Genomic DNA, 22,086 nt, shown 5'->3' with positions numbered 1-22,086 from the left:
GTTCGCTTTCAAAAATATTAAAACGTCGATACAAATACTTAAATAAGTATTGCCATTCGACGTATTTCCGAACAGTTTCGACTCAGGGGCCATCAAGAGAGGAGTACCAGTAAATTAAAGGCCTGCAACAAATTTTCAAGCTTCCTGGTGTTGTAGGTAAATTCTAAGAGCTCGGTTGACTCCTGTCTTATAAAAAAAGTTTACACAGCAAACGTCGTTTTGCCATGTATATTATTTTTTCTAGGAAAAAAAAATTTAGTTCAATAAAAATAACTTTCGGCTATAATAAAAAATAGGTGTCGTAGAGGGGTGACAATTGACGGTTGTAAGTATTTTTGTATGCTGTATAAATTTATATAATTTATGCAAATATTATAATCGGTCGTCATAAGAATCGGTCGAGCCGTTTCGAAAGAGTTTGGGAACGAACATTGTGACACGAGAATATTATATATTAGATTGCCAAGGTGTGATCAATGAAAAGCAATATTTATACATCCGAAATTATTTACTGTACGTAAGTTACGTAACCGGTCGTGTGCACCAAAAGCAGTGACCTTAACTCTTAATCAACTACTTGCAAACAGTTCGTCTCACATTATAATTATTATATTATTTATTTTTTTAGCCAATTAATTGGCAGCTACTCGTCTAGTCATTATTTAAAATCACGAATAAAAAATATTTTTACAAAATTAAGAACAGTATGAAAGATACAGGGCGTTATGAAAAAGAAAATATTTTTTTATACCTATCACTAGCTTTAGGTAATATTCAGAAATGAGACTGCTATTGGGGATCGCAGTTCGCTCTAAGTCTCGTTTCCGAATCTTACCCTTAGATACAAAATTGCAATTGGGAGATTCATGAAAATTCAAGTCAAAATAAATTTAAATAGCCATTTTTGTTAGTGTTTGTTAAAACAGGCTAAGTTATAAATTTGATTGACTTTCGAATTGATTTAGGTATTGGAAAAATTGTAATGAACACATACGGGCGGCCGCTCACTCGCTTCCAATTAATTGGCCAACAAAAAGCTCGGTAAAGTTAGGTTTAAGCGGCGGCACTATAAGTCTTATAAACCCTACAACCCACGCTACTGCCTATTGTACATTGCAACCAATCGTAGGCCATACATAATTCCACAAAACGCGTCTTCATTGTAACAAGCATTTTAGAACATTTATTATTTTTTTTTATCTGCGTGTTACGTAGACAAATACATTTGATGAATCACAAATCCATATACAAAATCAAAAACAGGGCGATCGTACATGAATACCATACAATGACTATGTAAGTGCTCGCTATCGTATAACATAAGTAGTGCCCCGCGTTACCGATTTATATTAATATTTATATTCTATAATATATCTATGTATTAAAGTCGGAAGTGATATCGTTTACCACCTCCGATTAACGAGCACACCCGCTAGTAACGTCCATATCGTTCGCACCGACCACTGCAATTTAAGCTCACCGCAATTTTAATTTTTGTCAGGACACGATAAAATCAACTATCAAAATGAAAAGCGTAAGTACTTTGGTCATTTGTCGGCACTCCATAAACAAGAGATACAATGTAAAACGATTCCAAACAGGGGCACGATGTCTCACTCCGCTAAATAATCCGTAAGGAGACAAAAACAAAACGCTTACGATATATTCGTCTCACTCCGTTAAGCTGTAAATGATTCGATCGAAAGGGACAACATCAGTGGCGATGACGGTGGGGGCGGGGAGCGCGGGTCGCGGCGCGCGGGGGTCAGCGGCGCAGAAGTGCGGGAAGGTCGGCGAAGGCACAGGCGCCGAGGGACGCTCGCGCCATACGCCGGAGGAGCTCACGGGAGTGCGACACGCACGCTTCCACCGGCGATATCCACGGCATGCCTTGGAACTCTATATAGGACAGATTTATTATAATCAGTTGTAGTTTTATGTAGTTAATTTAGCGTAGGATGAACTCTACGATTTAATTATACGAATTTTATTAATTATATTATCTATACTCTGATTTCTAATTCCGTTGAGTTCTGACATTTCATAAATGTTGCTACTAAAAAAGTTCTCCACCGAAAAACGGACAAATTTCACCAATTTTAGGGCAATAAAATAAAATGCTACGTATTTTTTTTATTTTTAACCTACAAAAAGGTAAAAATAAAATTAAATGTTATCTTTAAATCCGTAAAACCACTTATAGTGTTGAGCACCGCACTTAATAAAATGAATACATTCATTAACAAATAAAATGTTTGTATAGAGACAGATGTTGACTCGTATTGAAATTGAAAAATGTGCCAGGCCAAAAAGGTTTGTAATCTCTGACATGTCAAAAAATGATAGCTGTCAGAATTCTACGGAATTAAAAGTCCGAGTATAGCATTACAGCATCTTAACACTAATTCGATAGCAAAGAAAAGAAAAATTTACCAAAGCATTATCAAAACAAGTAATAGGCAACGTTACTAAGTGAATAAGTCAACGATTAATTGAATATAAAAAAATATATATTTATATCGTCATTTGTGATTTTCACTTAAAAACAATTTTAAGCTCTGCTTAATTCAATTTGCTCGTCCATTTTTGGAAAAGAAATAGGTATAGCTAAAAATTTCTAGCACTAATAACCTATTAACGAGTATATTTATTTTCCTAACTTATTTTTTTTTAATATTTTAAATTATTATAAAGAGTTTCCACATAGTTTTTACTTTTCTGCTTGTTTATGCAGTGTAATGTATACTTACCCAGTATAGCGGAATTGAGCGCTTCGCAGACAGCCTCGCGGCGCACCGGCTCTAATTGCCAGCCCAGCGGGCTGTCCCATGGGTTGCTATAAGCTAACAGGCTAAAGGCATCCTGCAATGTACATTATAATTTCCCAATAAATGTGTTTAATTTCTACCAATTCCTTAAAAATGCAATGTTACAATAGAATGATTCTGTTGTATAAGAACCGCTTGACGCATTTAGTATACATTCATAAATCCAGGAGGTAAGCCCAATTACCAAATTCACTTGTGACTTCAATTCAATTACGCATCTTCGGCCAATATCAGACATGAGCGAAGTTCGAGTTCACTTACAGAATCGAAAAAAACTATACCGATTTCCACTATTGACAAGATATTAAAAAATTATTAAGAAATTATTATTTTCTAACAAAATTCACATTTCGATAATTATGATATTCGCATGTACGCATTTTAGAATTATTTTTTAAATGTTTCTTTCAATGACTTGAAACTGATGTAATCGGAAAATAATATAGAAATCTGTTACCTTTTCAATTATAATAATATAACCTTGGTGCCTGAAAATTACGGGCTAAGTCTGATGATTAGGTGGGTAAACTTATACTATACCTCTAGCATTGACTTGTGGAAATGGTCCTGTGACAACTTCTGGCTCATGGCATACAGCTCTCGTCCGAACGAGAGCATACGTTCCACGCTTACGCGGCAAGCTTCACCTTCTGTATATATAATATATCTGTTATTACGTATATAATATTTTTAAATAACCAGAAACAAATTATTCTTTGCTAGTGAGAACTTACGGTACACCAGAAACACACAACTAATTCAAATCAGTTACAAAGTTTCTCTTTAAAGCATTTATATACTTTGGCTACTTTAATATATATTCTGATTTGACACAACAGAAGTCGAACACTGTCAATTTACATAAATTACTTGAATCGGTGGTAATTTTTAATATAAGAAAAATTATATCTAGGTACTTACTTATTCGCTAAATAATTAAGAAATTAGTTTAATCGATAACCAATCACACAGACGTGGTAAGGGATTTCGGAAAGTGACGTCATGATATCGATAAACGTGATAGTTTGTGTGTATGTATCCGTCCGTGTATATCATGCGTTGTATATAGATAATATATATATAGAAAACAAGGAACATGCATAATATAATATATCGCCGTTTTGATAACCATCCCATTAATCTGCATGCTCAACCAATGATGAAATGTTAAATTTTTCATTGCAACAAGCATTGAAGTCTTAGACCAATGCAAATAAGTTCATTCAAATGGACATCATAGAATCGTCAAATTTGCTGTAAACTAGAAATATTTGCAAAAATTGGTGCGTGCGTACAAAGTACACATGTCAGAAGTGAAAAGTTCTTTGGCAAACTAATTTTTAAGTCTTGATTTATACAAATATAAAACTTTACATTACCGAGACTTAGATGGAGGGAAGGAAAGGAAGATATGTTAGGAATTTAATGAATTCATTTGAGAATTCAATAAATTATTTTGCATTAAATATAAAATAATTCATTTGAGAATTCAATAAATTATTTTGCATTAAATATAAAATACTAATACTCTCTTTAAGAAATTTTTATTTAAAAAATAAAATTTCTATAAGGTATTTCGATACGCCCTTCTCACTCTCTCAATCGGTCTGTCTTCTTCATTTCGGTCATTGTGACCCTAATATTATTATTATTGAGTTTCATTCGTAAACTTGTTACCCTCATGCGGCTTAAAAAGTTTCACTTTAAAAATTAAATTTGAGTTGCAACCAAATATTTTTATTCCAGCAAATTCAACCGATGAACTTAGATTATGAAAATGAATAATGTTAAACGACAACAGTTGTTAAATTGATAAGAGAGAAGTCAGTCGAAGAGACCAAGTGCACGCACAATCTCACGCCAACACACTGACCAGGTTTCGTGTCAAGCGATAGCTAATTAGTACACTGGTGACCCGTTCGCATCAAACTATATAATTAAAAGTGAGTAAAGAAATTTAAAGTGATTCGTTAGGTCATCTTAAGAAACATTTCAAACGGGAAAATTTCCTATTAAAGGGAGCGTTCAAGTATTACGTAACGTATTTAGGGGGGTCCTTTTGTAAAACGTTACGATGCGGGGCGGCGATTAAATTACGCGTTATTGTTAATATTTTTTTCGACTTACACCACATAATAGTAACTAAAGAGTCACTAGGTGGTCACGAAACGTTTTACTATACTTGGGTACTGAATAACGTTACGGCGACTTACATGAGGGGGGGGGGGGGCAATAATCTCCAAAAATTGCGTTACGTAATACTTGAACGCTCCCAAAAACAAATTGCTGAGACTCGAATAAACTTGTTAATATTAATAACGTTAGCTAGCGCGTGTCACGACCGGTCGACATTAGTACGATACGCACCGAACCGGCGCGGCGATAGCAGGGCGGCGACGCACGCGGTGACGCCCGGCATGCCTTTCACTGGCTCCGGACCTAAAACCACCACCCTCGCTCAACCTGCGACCCTTCACTTAGGGCGCGACCACCCCACATGCATTTTCACGTGTGCCGTATTGGCAATAGCAAAAGCTAGTAATTCTATGTTTACCCATGTCACTAAGCAGCATAAGTTCCTAAATATTCCTAACCTATACAGTGATCTTTTCAAAATATATACAATTTACGGGTATGGCTAATTGTAGTTTAGAGAGCAATCTTCTGGCAGCATTACAAGTGTATGACAATTTAAAATGGCAAGACGATCGAGTCTAGGTATATTTTCTTTTAGACTCGGCCGTATTCCCTTAAAAATCATCAAAACGCATTTCTTACCATTGGTACTTCCTGTAATTCCCGGTGATGACTCATGCGTGGGCGCAAATGACATAAGAAGCCCTAAGTGCAAGTCCCACACAGGAAAAGATCCACTTATTGCGTCATTAAAACTGAACTTCTGCCCAAACCATTATTGCTTAAATACATTGCATTTGCTCAATTTGCTTATTAATATTAAGGCAATACGTGAATCTTGTCCAAAGCCCGGGCAAATGGCGGATGGCGTGATTAACAAGGCCGCATGCTAACTAAGTTATGACATCCCAAGAAAAACATTGCAATATAAAACGGTAACCCAATGTTTCTTATGTGAACTTGGGTTTATTATTTCTAGTCTTCTCTGCATATTTCGTATTAAACCTTAGACTACAATGAAAGTTTCAAATAAATCGAAATTTTGTTATCGAAATGGGATGGTGTTAGTTTATACAAAATACTATAGACACATATATTATATTAATAGTAATATTAAATAAGTATAACTAAAAAGCGACGAGCAAATAAAATATAAATGTTATAAAACGATAATTATAAATAAAATATTATGTATGAGTGATATGATGTGCAAATAATAATTAACCATGTATTTACATAATTATTAAATAATTTTAAAACGTAAATGTTTTGTGTCTAATTAAATTAAATTCCTTCTTAATATCTTTAGGACCTCTCCTTGGATCTTGGAGATTCGTAAACCATATAGTAATTAGGCTAATTTGACGCTACATATATTTAGAGAAAAAACTTTTTAACCGGATTAAAGTGTATTATTATAAATTTACAATTATTTAACATAATTTTTCAAAAGTTATGTCAATAAAAGACAATACTACATATTGTTAAATTAATTAATTCCCAAAGACCAATTCCTTTCGTTGTAACAGACGGAAGAATGGAGAAATAATTCAGTAATTTACTTCTTGAGTCAATTTCCAAACATATATATCAGTGTTTATATTTAAATTACATAGTTCTAAATTCTTAAAACTTTAATAACATCGTAAAAGTACTTACCGTCGATCTCACCGTTGGGTGAATCGGCCGAATCCGTAGCGGGTGGCGCCGGCACCATTTCTACATCACAATTTTGTTTCTGTTCTATATCTGTCACCCCTGTAAAAGCACAATTTTGTATATAACCGTATTTCCTTTAAAATAGATTTTGGAGGTTAGTGCGCATCCTCCGACCTCCATCCTGGACCAATCAAAGCACTGGTCCTAGTGATAAAGGAATACCCCCAGAATAGGCTTTCTTAAAAGTAAACGAAATTATACACCATTTACAGTACCAGGCCATTTATAAGTCGAATCGTGCTTTAGAAAGAGATACTAGCTTTGTAGAGCGTCATCTCTGTCACACGAAACACTAACAGTCCGGTAGAGTCTGGCTAATGAAAGAAGATAATTGAATTATTTGAAAACTTTTGGATGGCAACACAAAATTTCAATGGATTTTTTAGATTTATTGTCTTGATATTTCATGCAATTACTCATTATTATTTCTATTATATATTTTTTTTCCGAATAGTTAAAAGGTATAATAGCCTAAACTTTGTTTTATTTGATAGAATATTTCGTTTCTTTCGCAGGATTTGATTATTCCGAATAAAGTTGTGTTTTATAATAAATTTAGTTTTAGTTTTCCATCCAATTCTAGTCATTTTAAATATCAATAGTAAAAGACTAAACACGTATAGTATTTAATTTCATAGAAATACAGTTACTATCAATGTAAAAAATAATAAAATAAAGTATCAAGTTATTTTAATCCACAAAATATATCAAACTTTTAGGGATACCATATTAATTTTTTTTCAATTTGCCGCGCTTTTTCATTATCTTCTTTCATTAGCCAGACTCTATCTATTAGGAGACAGAGACGGCGCTATACGAAGCCGAAGCTAGCCGAGTATCTCTTTCTAAAGCACGATGCTTATAAATGGCCGGGTACTGTATATATGTTTCTATTATTAAATATAACTATTGAAAATAGCTTATTGGTAATTACATTTACGTTGTAAATATAAAGATAAAAATGAATCATCAGTATTCACCATTAGTATGGAGGCCGTTGTGAGTGTGGTGGTCAGAGGAGGGCGAATGCGCCCTCGAGGTGTGAGATATCACCGACGTCGCCACGCCATTGTGGTTGGTCCCACCGCATTGCTGGAAGGTGATAAAAAAAAATGTAATATAGAAAAATAAAACTACTTTCAAATACATATTACCCTTATTTACCTAGGTATCTATTGTGAATGCCGGGATGCATCTTAAAAACTACTGAAACGATTTTAATGTAATTGTTGGAATATACCTGATTCAATTTGTGAACAAATACTACGTAATTTTGCCTTATACACTACACTATACATATTCTATCTACTTTCAATATTTTGTTATGACGTTGTCACTTTAAAGTGACAAAATTGATGAGATCATTGCATAGTTTTATGCATAAAATTAAATCATTTTTATTGATATATTTAATATTTTTTACGGATACAAATAAGGAGAGAATCCTCGAACGCATAGGCCAATCCAGTGGTAGAGCGATAGATCCGGCGGACGCGTACAATGAGCGTAACGGGACAATAAGTCATGCTTTAGCGCGCGTGCAGCCGGCTTTCATCGATTTATGAGAAGTTGTCACGTCAAAAAGAATATGACATGATGTGTGATTAGACAAACCTGTGCATCATCAGCCGTGCCATTGACCATCTCAACAAACTGGCGGCACTTTAGGAGGAAGAGTAGGTCTGGATCTCTCTCCAAGAGTCCCGGATACCAACGCCGTGTGCTCTCTATCGCCTCGCCGATACGCCCGCTTAGCACCAACGAAGATATCCCTGTAACATTATTTTGTTTGTTAATATAAAGGTAATTTAATGCCCATTAGCCAATAACTGATTTGTGCATTGTATTCGTGGTTATTATTTAAATATTTACAAAGCTTAAGTTATCGAATAAATGACTAAAGTACGTCTCTGGGTATAAAAAAAATGTTTGAAAATGCTCAATAGTAGTAGCAAACTGTAATAGTTTCACAAAGAACTCTTTATGTTACTCATAAAGTGTATGTATCGATTTGACTAATGTCAGGGGATGTTAGATTTATTTGAAACTTTGATTCAATAAATAATATTTTCATTAATAAATAAAACGCGTAGCAAATTTTTATATTAATAAGAAGCCGCCGGTTCCTCTTCCGCACAGATTATTTGACACAAGAGTATAATATTTTTAATGTCTCATTGACGATTATTCTGTCATAATAAATTGTCTGTATTAAAAAAAAAATATTATCTATATATTTATATAGGCAAAAAACAGGCTGGTGATTAAGAATTAAGTGCTAACCCATGGCAACCCCGAAATTTTATTACGAATTATACATACGTTGTCGATTTTTGATTGAGGCGATATCCTCGTGTATATGTTGGCCTGTGGCGCGGGAGAAGGATTGAGCTGATCCACAGTATCCATGGTGTACCAAATATGATGACACCATTCTGCAATAAGACAAAGACAGAGTTAGAAAATTATCGAACTTTTAAAAAAATCGGTTGTCTGTAATGTCGGTTTACCGACGATAGTTGTGACAACGTCATAAGAAAATACTGATAGAATGGTTGGATTTTTCAAAAGAAAATTTTAATTTTATTTATTTGATAGATATTTTGTATGGATATAGAGGAGGTAAATGGAAATCACTATTGAATTGATCATGTTACATTTTACAATTATGTCATTTTTAACGAACGCAGCCGAACTCGGAGGGCGATTAGGCCTCTTTGTCGCTCGCCCGGCCTTAAAGTCGTGTCAACCATAGAAGAATGATCATTTACTTGTCTATGAAGAAAAGAAAATGTCCAAGCATCAGACTTAGGTATCTGAGGCCATGACCAAAAGTTGTAGTGTCATGGTTTTTGGACTATCCGTTTAACAAGAAATACAATAATACAATTTTTTTTACAGAACAGGGCAAACGGGCAGGAACTCTCAATGCCAGAGGGTTACGCGAATACGTTGCCGGCCTTTTAAGAATTGGTACGCTCTTTTCTTGAAGGACCCTAAGTCGAATTAATTCGGAAATAATTTAGTGGGCAGCTGGTTCCACATAGCGGTGGTGCGCGGCAAGAATTGCCTTGAAAAACGCTCAGTCATGGAAAATTCATCACCAAAACCATTACTAATCACGTCAAGTGAATACAAAATGGATTCAAATTCCGGTGAAAATGAAAACAACTTCAATGTCCTTCAGTATTTAGAAAATCTCATTTTATTAAAGCAGTTTTTTTAGACACCTAGTTTCAATCTAAAAGATAAATTTACTAAAAGGCTTATAAGATCTATAATATTCCATAAGCACCTGTGAAGCACCTGCTGCCACTGGCCCTGCTCATCGGGTAGTGGGAATTCGTCAATTGCGAGACGCGTGCGCGCACGCAACTCTCGCAGCATATCTTCAATGTCGAATACGAACGGCTGCTGCCCAAAGTTTGCGTCAACTACCTCACCAGGCGTCTGAAGTCCCACAGTCGGATATAGATTGGCCTGCAAGGTATTTTAACGTGATTACATTATAAAATTAATTATAAAGAACAAGTTCAACCTATACTTTAACAATTTAGAATAGCCAATTGTAGTTGTACCTCGGTAGCTATCTATCAATAAAATATAATTTTGAAAAATCTTAGATACCATCACACGCACCGGAAGTCCTCTGAAGGCGATACCAAGATGGTGTCCGTTCTTTGTATAAAAGCAGGTATTGTCGACAAGGTTCACTCCACAGCCGATGACGTCGCCAGTCGTAAAGGTAGGACCGTAAGGTTGCCCCGTTCCGGACGAACAGAAGGAATGTCCGTCGTCGCCATGGTAACCGTATGAGTGTTTGTCCCAGCCTGAAATATCACGTCGTACATAAAACGGATGCACAAGATTAACTGAAATAATTGTAAAATCCTATACGTATAGAGGCAATACTCGAGCGGCTTGTCGTGCGCGTCAGCGGTCATCGGGTACGAGCTCTAAAGATGCGAGGTGTACGTGAAGAGGCCATCCTAGCGATGTTTCTCGCAGCAGTAGAGTACCTAAGAACCCTTACTTGCGGCTAGTACACACCGGGCAGTCTATTCATGTTGACGCCATGAGCCGACAGGCCGATGCCCATGTAGCCATCTCGTCCCTTCGACACGATGCGGACCTCAAAGTAGTAGAGCCCGCAAGCGGCTGGGATGGGATGTGTCGCACGTACGCTGGCTGCATCCTTGTGGGTTTTGCCATGACCTGTAATATTACAAATGCTCATATTACATGTGCTCTAATAAGCAACTTGATTGAGATTAAAAACAGTAGTGTTACTTCTTGATATACTTTTTACCTACACTGTATAATTAAAGTATAATATTTAAAATTGACTGTAGTTATAAAAATCACTGCTATCAAATAAAATAGTATAAAGCGTCAAATAATATAAAAATTAACCTATTTCTGAAATCGTCGTCGTTCTACTAAAATATTTACTTTTGGCGTTCCGATATGAATTAGATAAAATTACCTACTAATAAAAATTACTTATAAAATCAAGAATACAAACATAGCAAATATCATAGAAATGCGTGTATCTCATGATATCAGGTTACGGCCTTATAACATTACAATATTTAATTCTTAAACACTGTACCATAACTACCTAATTTACATATTTTGGTATTTCAGCTTACAAGGAAATATGTTGAGAATTATACAAACGTTACGCATCAAGACTTGGAACATATTACAGCCAAATACGAAACTTTTGGAACCGCAAGGTCAGTGGTCGGTGTTAACGACCTTATGCCTCAACTACTAGGCGAATCACACCATACCTTTTAAAACAAAGGCAGTAGGCAGAAACCAGGGATCTCTACTTGCTACGGCCCTGACACTTTCATGACATTCACCATGCATGCTCGTCGGTCATGGGTACTTTTAACTTGTCCCTTCTCTAGTACTTCCTGGATTATGTCCAGGAATGTACGAAAAGGCCTAGCCAACCCGATCTAACCATCCACGGTTGCCTTGTATATACTACTTGTTACCCGCTTAATATTTATACTGCTTATGCTAACGCATATATCATGCGGAAGTAAAAGTGGGTATCATGGTGTGAATGTATTAGCATACACAAACACAACTCATTGCTAAATATATTAGAATCACACGTAAATAGCACGGTGAGCGCGTGTTGGTAAACATTATCAAGCGTATCAAGGTCGACCGTAGTAAAAACTGCGTAAATAGTCCCGTTACCAGCAAAACAATCGTTTCTAACCACGGCGTTCATGTAGATGGAGACGCCACGCCAACGCATAGATATCTTAAAAATCGCCCACCAAATAAATACGCCTGATTCTTACGATCAGAAAGTGATACTTTCTAACGCATCTAAAGTTAATCTGGTGAGCTTGTATGTATTACAAACGTTTTCGTAGAAATAGGTTTTGCAATATCTGATACAATTTGCAGACATAAAATGAATAAAAGCTAAATCAATTTTCGCATATCTGCTCTCACGAAGGATGGTCGAGAACAAAGTGCGTATTCCAAAGATGTGAGCGTCTCTCGCGCAGGTTAACAACCCCATGTTTACGAACGCGATTTATTTATTCTGCGATAGTACTGCCCGCAACAGTTATATATATACGTATAGTTTTTAAGATATTAAGAATTTTGAAACCATTATCATTAACAAGCTAATCAGGACTAAAAAGAACGATTTTATTCGAGTGAAATGGAATTAAATTTTAACAAACTTTTTAGATAACTCAATATTGCGTTGTTATTAAAAAAATATGACGAATATAGGTAATCTATCACGTGTAGACTATAAAACGTCATTAATAATAATAACAATACTTCATTCGTGTTCCACTTTACACATACCATGATAAGCGTAATAGCTAGAACTCAAACTTTGATTTAAATATTATGTAAGTTCTTTTTCGTTTATTATAATTACTTTCAGAGCTCTCGACTTAGCTTAGGTATCACCCTTACACTTCATTGTAAAGGTATTTGATTAAGAAATAGCATGACTATAATTTAATTTTAAATCGACCTTAATCTATTTTCAAAATTTGTTTTGAATTCGAATACACAAATAAATAATTACTGATTATGGTTAAAGACTCATGATAAAGGTGAACGACTGAACAATTTAAAACAAGTAGTTAGTATCGCAAACAATACTGATGCATTTTTTGTTCGCAATGAGTAATACATTGCCCTCCACCTGCAGCGGTTACTGTCTCTAATGAATCATCAACGGGTGTTTTCACACGGAGAGAAATATGAGACACTCATGAATAGAGAAGTACAGTTCTATTAATGAATCAGATGATTGTTGTAAATTTTTGAATGCCGAAAAGTAGTCTAATAAATGAAGCCTGTCATATGCCGGTATATATTCTTACTACTAAACTTAAAACTAAACTAAACTACTACTAAGACTTAATTGCAAAATAAAAAATTATCATTTTATAGAACTTTATAATTATCCATTTTTATAGTAACACTTAATACAAAATTCTCGTGTCAATAATTAAAGAAACTAGAACATAAAAATTTAGCTAGATAAAACATAAAAACATGCAATAAATTAGTAGCTATAATACAAACCATAACCGTTATAATAATACAAAAAGTAGACGGGCGAGTCGCTTTATGAAGCCACTCCAGTAATTAAAACTTTAAATTCCGCGAATACGAGGAAAACATTATCTATTAACATTCAGTTTCATTAATTTAGCAATGATGAAAGGATTCTTTGCAATATTCTTCTGAAAGACGACGATTTGGTAACTTAATAAGTTATTATTTTCTAAGTCTTCTTCTTAATAGTAATACTACACATATTATTAACAGTAACATTCGGATTCGAAATTTTGCATTACTCCTACAAAATCTTCCACCATTCTGAATTTTACCCTAAGACTAACAGAATTCCTAACAAACGTGACGAGTGTTTTTCAAGCTCTGTTCGTACTGATTCAGTTTCAAAGACAGGTATGTATAAGCCTGACCATTGTGGTCTGTAATTTTCTTGCAAACTTTTGAAGAGTTTCAATCAATACTGGGACCGTGCGCTTTTCAATAAAAACTCTTTAGGATTCATCTAAGCAAAATGTATTAAAAGTTGCTACAAAGAACGTGGTTGACAATATAAAAAAATTCATAATTAGCACGAGGCTTAGTATGAAAAATCATAAAGCGTGTTTATAGCTCACTTACTATACAAAGTTCAGGGCTAATCAATTACTGAGTTTCAAGCGTGCCCTTAACAATGACTACGTCTTCATGCATAGCAAAATCAGGTACAATTACAATACAGGCTTTAAAAACCTGAGAGGTTAAAGCGAATGTTTTAAAGTATTGTAAACTTTTTCGCATGACCTTAACCTTTGCCGTTAAGGCTGTTGCCAGGCAACAGGGCACGTAAGAGCAGCGCATTGCGGGACACCCGCAACTAAATACAGCATTACATAAATTGAATCCACCAGCTCCAATTCTCGATTTATTCATTGAACTTAATATTATTATAATTTTTAGCATACTGAGGCACTACTTCACATACGTATGAAAATCGAGCCTAAAAATTCAGGATGAATTTAATGAATTTTACCATATGGGAAATGATGAATCATGAAGTCCAAGAAACGTAAACAGTATTAAGGGTCTACAATTACTTTACTAAAAACTTTTGTACCCCAGAACGGTATTGTCAGTTACTAAAATATTGTAAGACATTAAATGAATTTTCTTATATGCCCCGATGTCGAAAGGATATAAAATAATTGTAGGCCCTTAAGGTTAGGAAAACAATGGAAAATCTACAACTAATTAGACACAACACATTACCTATATACCTAAATAATTTTGCTAACAAACAGAGCATACGTCTATTTAGAAATTACTTTTTGCAAACTATTTCCTATTTCCCCGTTACAGAACATAAACAACTACGCTTTAAGCTCCATAAGTTGACTTCGAACAGATAGTTACAAAATCAGATACATGTAGCAATAGTATCAGAACAAAATCGAGAGATAAAAGACATATTATTCTTCCCTGCGCTGTTTGTTAACAAGCTCATATATATTATATGCACGTACGATACATCCAGAGGCGTAAGTGGAAATAGGGCAGGTGGGGTCTTCTTCCCGGACCCTGCGTCCCACCTTACAAAAGAGAAAACCACTTCCATTAAACAGTTCACACGAGCCCCATACACCACTCACGCGTCCAGCTGCTCGGTCCTTATCCAATCCAGAAATCTTATCACGACGATTTTAAAGTTATGCCAGAGGTGCGGCGAGTAAGCAATGTGGAAGCTCGAAGAGGGCACAACTCTAAAATCTAAATCTCCAATTCTTGGGATATCTGCGATTGAGACACATTAGCTGGGAGCTGGTTTTAACGGATATCCGTTAAAAAGTCGTTACATACAATTTAAAGTATCTCGATTTTAATCCACTAAAGTAGCATTCACCAATGTTTGTTTTTATTGCAAACATTATGCAAATGACGCAAAGCAATGCGAGAGATGTGCGACATTATCGCAAAACATGCAAAGTTTTTCCTGATAAACGAGCAATAAGAGCAAAGTGGTGCTATGGAGCCGATTATACTCTATCATCTATTTAATTCTAAATAAACTATTTTACTAATTATTTTAAACTACTTTAGTTTACCAACGTCTAAAACCCGTTTTATAAAATGCTGCTAAGGTCTCTCCTCTACGTATTTCAAATTAAACCTTGTTCAGTACATGCGATTCAGATATTGTTAATAAGATTCACTCATAGAATCAGGTTTATCGAAGAAGGCTAGTTTTTGTGACTTGTACCGCTGTAAAAGTTATGAAGCTACGTATAATATGCTAGGTATGTCAGACTTACAAATTCAACAGACAAAAATACTAAGTTACTCAGTAAACAAAATGGAAACTCAAGTAATTTATCACGTTGACTTGCTGTCCGCAAACAATTGTGATGTTATTTAATAATATAATATTTAAAAATAAATCACTGCCGCTAAAACCTTTTTAGGTCTGGGCCTCAGATTTCTGTAACTGTTTCATGATCATTTGTCAATCTAGTAGGTGATCAGCCTTCTGTGCCTGGCACACACCGTCGACGTTTTTGGTCTAAGGCAAGCCGATTTCCTCACGATGTTTTCCTTCGCTGTTCGAGCGAATGTTAAATGCGCACATAGACAGAAAGTCCATTGGTGCACAGCCGGGGATCGAACTTACAACCTCAGGGATGAGAGTCGCAAGCTGAAGCCACTAGGCCAACACTGCTTTAATATTTAGCAAGATTAAAACCAAATTCTCAATAATTCTGATATTAACGTTGTGAAATGAACTTGGCCCGATATTGGTGTGACCTACATCGATTCGGCGGCCAACTTGACACCGATAAACACGAACCACTCTTTACATGAAGTATCCATTTAACTTAAGCACGTCTTTTCTATGGAAACGCATAGAAATTCATCCATGGGGGATTAGAAAGTCATTTCTATGGGACATTTTAAAGGCAAGTAATCCCTCTACATACCTACTTTACAAAAACTAAATGAAATGTGAAATGAGAGAGAATTACGTTAAATTAACTCTAATCCACTCCCTTTAATTAGTGTGCTCAGTTTTACTGTCATACAGTACGTAAGCGTTTACAAAAGACCCACAGCTAACTTAAAAGTAGGTAACTCATAATTATATACATATAATTATAATCTCTTAACACCGTAGCAAGTAGAACTTGACCTCAAATTAGATAGAAAACAAAAATCGTTGAACTAAAAAATACCATTTAAAGTATAAAAGAACCGTTACGAAAAATCTGAAAGCAAATATAATTTTGTTATGTTTAACGTATCTTGTGCAACTGAAGAAAAACATCAGAGCACAGCAACTGAAAACTTCTAATGTCAAACGTAACAAAGTAAGATTACCATTGTTTTAAGAAAGTTTATTTATGTAATCTCAACCTATTGCTAGGGAAAATACAGTTGATTTTTCAATGCTCAACTATCTAATATTCCTATTCATGCACCTCGGAAGCAAGGCCAGCAAGCTTATTAAAGGCAGCGAATATAGACCTTACAACGAGGGCATAAGAATGGATTTAAAATGCAGAGCAGTAATGCGAGGGTGGGGATCCACGTGGCGACCCAACGCGAACGCAAGCGAGCTTGACCTAGTTAGTAGATGCTCATGCACCATTTCGGTCCTGTTACGAAAGCCCTTCACCAATGCGTATATCTTTCCATTGCTGATCCTTTCTATTATATATTGTTCCTGGACAAAGTACTTTGCGATGATTTAACTTCGGGACTTTTTCGCATATTTTGCCGTAAATTTTACGCAGACGTTGCTAAAAACTTCTACGTGCAAACATTAGCGTTCGAGTAAATACTAAATTTTCTGTTTGAATAAGAAATCCAGATCTATATTTATCTATTACGGCAGAAGTGCAGATGTTAGTGTTAATGAAGAAATATGCATCGTAGGTTTTGGCAGAGCGCCGTATAGCAGTGTCGTCAACTATTTTTGATACGAATATTCTGTAAAAACCAAACAAAGAAACTGGACCAGAAGTATTTGTTAAATACATCACTCCTATCCAACGTTCCGTAATTTGTGGTCATGAAAGTTCGCTATACTAATATGGATTATAAAAGACTCAGCATTTGAGTTATCAATGTTGAAATTTAATTCAATTTTTAAAATATGTATATGTATTAGGATTTTCATATTTGAAAAGTGAAAACTTTACCACCGTAGTTCCGTAGTAAAAAAGTATGCGTATACGCACAGTGACCAAAAGAAAAGGTCGCAGAGACAACATCGACGTTGAGACGATTTAAAGGTTCAATTATAATGACACTACAGTAAAATTTATTTTTATTTACGTACGTACTTTTCTGTGTTAAAAATACACAGAAAAGTACGTACGTAAAGCGTGTAATTCATTTTAAATGGACAATATATAAACAATCAATAATAATTATTAATGTATTTATAATAATTATTATTAGTAAATAATTAGTTATGTTGCATTCTTATTCCGTAGAAATGTGGGTCAAGTAATGTAAAATGTAAATGTTGTAAGCGACAAACATCGTGTGGCTAACGGCTGTTATGTACAGCACTCATAGTAAAGGTATTTGTTTTTCAATTGATAAACAAATTTGTTTTAAAAAGCACGCCAATTACATCACAAAAAATCAAAGTCACGCTTTAAAATAAAACCTATATAGTATATATTTATGCTTTTAGGGTAAACGTATAAAACCACAATTGAAGAACGTTATAATGAGCACTACGGTTCATTGACTGCGAACAAAGACAATGAGAATAAGTTTAATCCAGTTAGCGAGCAATCTTCCTATTGCTTCTGACTGATCTTGAGACATTCGATGACCTAAGGACAAGAAGTCTTTCGAATTGTAAACGAGTTAAGTCTTAAGCAACGATGAGCTAAGCTTATAGCAATACAATTCATTTTAGACATTAATGATATTATGTAATTAACGTATCAGAAGTACATAAATTCAAAAGACATAATATAAAGAAACCTATGCTAATATGTGTCAATACATATGTATATGAATTGCATAATTTACTGTCAATACATTGTTGTCTCAAGGAATAGAATCCATCTTCGTAGCTACTACTAAGAAACGTTTCCTTAAAGAACAATTTTTTTAAATCCATTCATCAACCTGCTTTATTTTACGTAGAATATTTTACTGTATAATTTGACTGAAAATTTAATAATTAGATGAAAAAAGAAATTCAATTAAAGACTGTAAAAAAGATAGTGATATAAATAAGTACAGTGTTCTAGCATAATTCATGTCAATAGATCTACGAATAGATTTACGAAGGGTAATTTTCAGAAAGTTGCACGCACTGCATGACCTCATTCCCTAACGACCTTTGAATCCCTTGGGGTGAAATCCACATAAGTGACATTTTTAAAAGTAAGAACTTATCTTCTTTTGCAATAACACTTTTTGAAAGTTGTTTATCTTAAGACAAAGAAAAAACATATAAGAATACTTTCGGAGTAGAATTACAAACATCAAACGTGGGTATATAATATACCGTCCGGTATATGTATAAAACAAGTTTAGAAATAATTTAAAAATTGCGTAATACTGAGATGAGTGCTTTCTAGTTTACGTCATTGTATACAAGTTTCTTGACGTTTGACGATACGAATAACAAGATTTATATAAAAACGTATCACATAATAAAAGTAACAGCCTTCACGCTGGTAATTTTTATACTTTCTAGTATGTAGGATATTACCTAGAGTCCTGAATAACATCTACCAACTGTATCTTTTGTATTCCATAAATAAAAATATTTAATTCTAACTTTCAAGCATAACAGCAGAAAATAATAAATAGCAGGATATAATTACATTCAATTTCAAACGCGGAAATAATCGATTCTTCCATAAACAATCAAGCACGTCACAAATAGTTACAACATACTACGTAGAATATCAGAAGATCTACGCCCTGCCTACACAACTCCTCTATTGTATCTAAGACTGTTGGCATTAATTCAAGCGACAATAAAAACAATAGTCACTCCTAATTCATGCGTACCATCTTGTAATACGTGATTTGGTGCTTCAATCGTTTTCAATACTGGTTTCGATAACCCATTTTTTTTAACAATTCAATTATTAACGCAGGGAAAAGTTAGGTAGTCGGGAATTCAATCGATATTCGCCAATAGGTCATTATAGAACATAGATTATGAATTTTACATCGACTGCATCGCTACTGCAACTGGCAACGGACATAAATAACATTCGAACGAAGGCTTTGTGAATTAGACTGTGTCAAATCAAAATGCACATATTAAAAATTTACTGGAGAGTCCTCTTGCATGAGTCAATTGTCAAAGTACATCGAAAACGAAATTAATTTTTAATACAGAAATTATTGTAGATTATTATAATTCTACTTATTTCGAAATACTCAGACTAATCCAACTTGTGAGATTTGTAAGCCCTGTCGATTCTAACGATAAAATTGTCATTTGATAAGGTCTTTGTACTAAAACAGACCTCAAAATGCTCCGTCTGGAGTCTAGACTAAGTCTAGACAATTTTAGGCAAGTGCATTGGCTTGTTCAAGCACAGGTCGACACCCGACTCGACGTGATATATTGTATATATTGGATTTTAATAATCAACTATCGGTAGGTGTATAAAAATAAAAACGCGTAAAATTTAATCGAAATTAAAAATTAAATTTATTGGGTATCAAAACTACCAATGATACTAATCAGCAGATAAATTAATGTGGTGTCTAAAGAAAATTGTATAATTACAATTTATTTTACATTGCATTTAAAGTTGATTGCCACGAAGACCACAGGGACAACAATCTTATATGTTAGAATTTAGCCAATAAGTTTTTTATATGAAAGATTACATCAGCTAAGAGGACAAACTGTAAAGAAAACACTTTTTTACCAGATTGAAGTTATGTATTTTTATAAATTTACAATTATTTAACATAATTTTAAATTGTTCCGACGTTTCGCGTGCTTTACAACGTGCGTGGTCACCGTGACCATGTAAAATAATTGTAAATTTAAAATAATACATAACTTCAATCCGGTAAAAAAAGTGTTTTCTTTAAATGTGTAAAAGTTTTGTCAATAAAAGACAATATTAGGTCTATACTTAAATATCTGCAATCAGGTGTAATGAAATATGGAATTAGTTATTGAAATGCCAGATGCAAACACAAACAAAAAGCATATAGGAATGTCTATTTAAAATGTAGTGAATCCAAACCACACAAATACATTTTATTTAAAGTTTACAATATTTACTCAAATGTTCTTAAATATAACCTTTAACCACATATATCTAATCCTTAATGAATAATAATGATAAATAATTAGATAACAAACCTTTTCTTTTTTACTTTTCAAAGACATTTACGATGTTTTAAATAATAATAAAAACAAATCAAATCATATAAATATGAATAACGCAAAATAAGCTGATTTGTAAATAATTTTTGTTACTAGCTTCAAATCTATCGACAATTTCATATAGAGAATTGAAAATTATTGTATACATAATAATCTTATCTTCTTTTATAATTAGTTAAAAAAAATAAAAATTTATAGTTTTTTCATATTTTACCCATATTTTAAGAAATATTTAATATTTATTGTTAAACTACTTAATCCATTTCTCTAAGTGTAATGTTTAAAAACTATTTATATAAAAACAATTGTTTGAGACTGAATACTTCCAATTATATTTCTTTACTTTACAGCTTTCTGTTTAAAAATTATATTAGATTTACCATTTTATAGCATTAAGTTCTTGGCATTTTAACTCAAGTTATAAAATTAAAAAAACCATTTGACACAATTTTTATTTTAGAAAATAAAGTAAAAAAAGCATTTTATTAAAAAACTAATTTATAAAAAAGGTATGTTTTTAACAAGTTCAATCAAGAGCATACTAAAACAATGACTTGCTATACCAACTCGTACGTGGTATTTTTACGTATCATATCAAAGAAACTAACAAAAAAGTGATACCTTAGCATTGATTTATAGGTAAAGGTTGTTACAGATATTTGTTCGAAGGAGAGACCTTAAGTCTATTATATTACGATTGTTATATTACATTTAGTTGAACGTAAACGAAAAAGTCTTTGTTAAATGCCAGCGTTAATGTTTTATCATCAATGTTGATACAAAATATACGATCAGCTGATTTCTTTGTTTGCATGACAGCTAAGATTCGATGCTTGCATTTAAGCTGACACGTCAAATACCCCTATAAATACTTATGTATTAAACGAAAATTTTTAAGTACGCGAATACATCTTTATAGAGTAACCAGAATCGCAATTAACTACTCCATAAACAAACCTTGAAAGTTCTTACCTTTGTAGTGCACTCTTAGATTATTCTGTGATAGACCGATGTAGCTGAATTTGTCCTTCGTGCTCCATGATTTTGGCAGCGGTGTCTCATCTTCGTTCACATTAGGATAAAGCAATTTTAAACGATCTACATTATCACTTTGCACTTGATTTTGGGAATCCATCGTCCCTCGTCCACTACCCATCGCAGCCATTTCTGATTTCCGTATATCTTGACTTAGAGTGACGTCACATCCAGTTTTTGTCATTATGTTGGCATTAAGTAGGATTGACATTGCCATATTTAGCGAAACCAGAGACTGCACTTGAAACAATGAACAGACTATTTCAGCCTTTATAGTCTCATATAAAATATATAAGTAATATAAATATTTTTATACTTTTATCAGATTTGAGTAAACATTCATTTTTTCTTTAAGTTATTTAATTAAATTTATTTCTTTAGAATTAAATTGATTACAACTAACACCCTACAGATTACGGCTTT

The 22,086-nt window shown here is 33.9% G+C and overlaps 1 protein-coding gene across 3 annotated transcripts; it reads right to left on the bottom strand.

The window, feature by feature from the left end:
• Window positions 1–910: 910 nt before the first annotated feature.
• LOC125063422 (ran-binding protein 9) lies at window positions 911–21,862 on the bottom strand. 3 transcript variants are annotated; one of them, XM_047669853.1, is made up of 12 exons: window positions 21,601–21,862; window positions 10,734–10,898; window positions 10,311–10,513; window positions 9,979–10,163; window positions 9,006–9,118; window positions 8,298–8,455; window positions 7,664–7,775; window positions 6,624–6,722; window positions 5,196–5,267; window positions 3,369–3,478; window positions 2,751–2,862; window positions 911–1,899 (listed from the first exon to the last, which is right to left on the bottom strand). In XM_047669853.1, exons 1-12 carry the CDS (start codon window positions 21,845–21,847, stop codon window positions 1,766–1,768), a joined length of 1,710 nt encoding a protein of 569 aa, XP_047525809.1. In that variant the 5' UTR covers window positions 21,848–21,862; the 3' UTR covers window positions 911–1,765. The 3 variants fall into 3 exon arrangements, with proteins under 3 accessions (XP_047525809.1, XP_047525815.1, XP_047525822.1); XM_047669859.1 differs by having other exon boundaries at window positions 10,323–10,513; XM_047669866.1 differs by lacking the exon at window positions 5,196–5,267.
• Between the last annotated feature and the right edge of the window lie 224 nt (window positions 21,863–22,086).

This window comes from Pieris napi, chromosome 1 (assembly GCF_905475465.1).
Source record: "Pieris napi chromosome 1, ilPieNapi1.2, whole genome shotgun sequence".
NCBI classification, from domain to species: domain Eukaryota; kingdom Metazoa; phylum Arthropoda; class Insecta; order Lepidoptera; family Pieridae; genus Pieris; species Pieris napi.
Note: the sequence above shows the minus strand (reverse complement) of the source record. Positions and strands in the feature narration are given on the sequence as shown.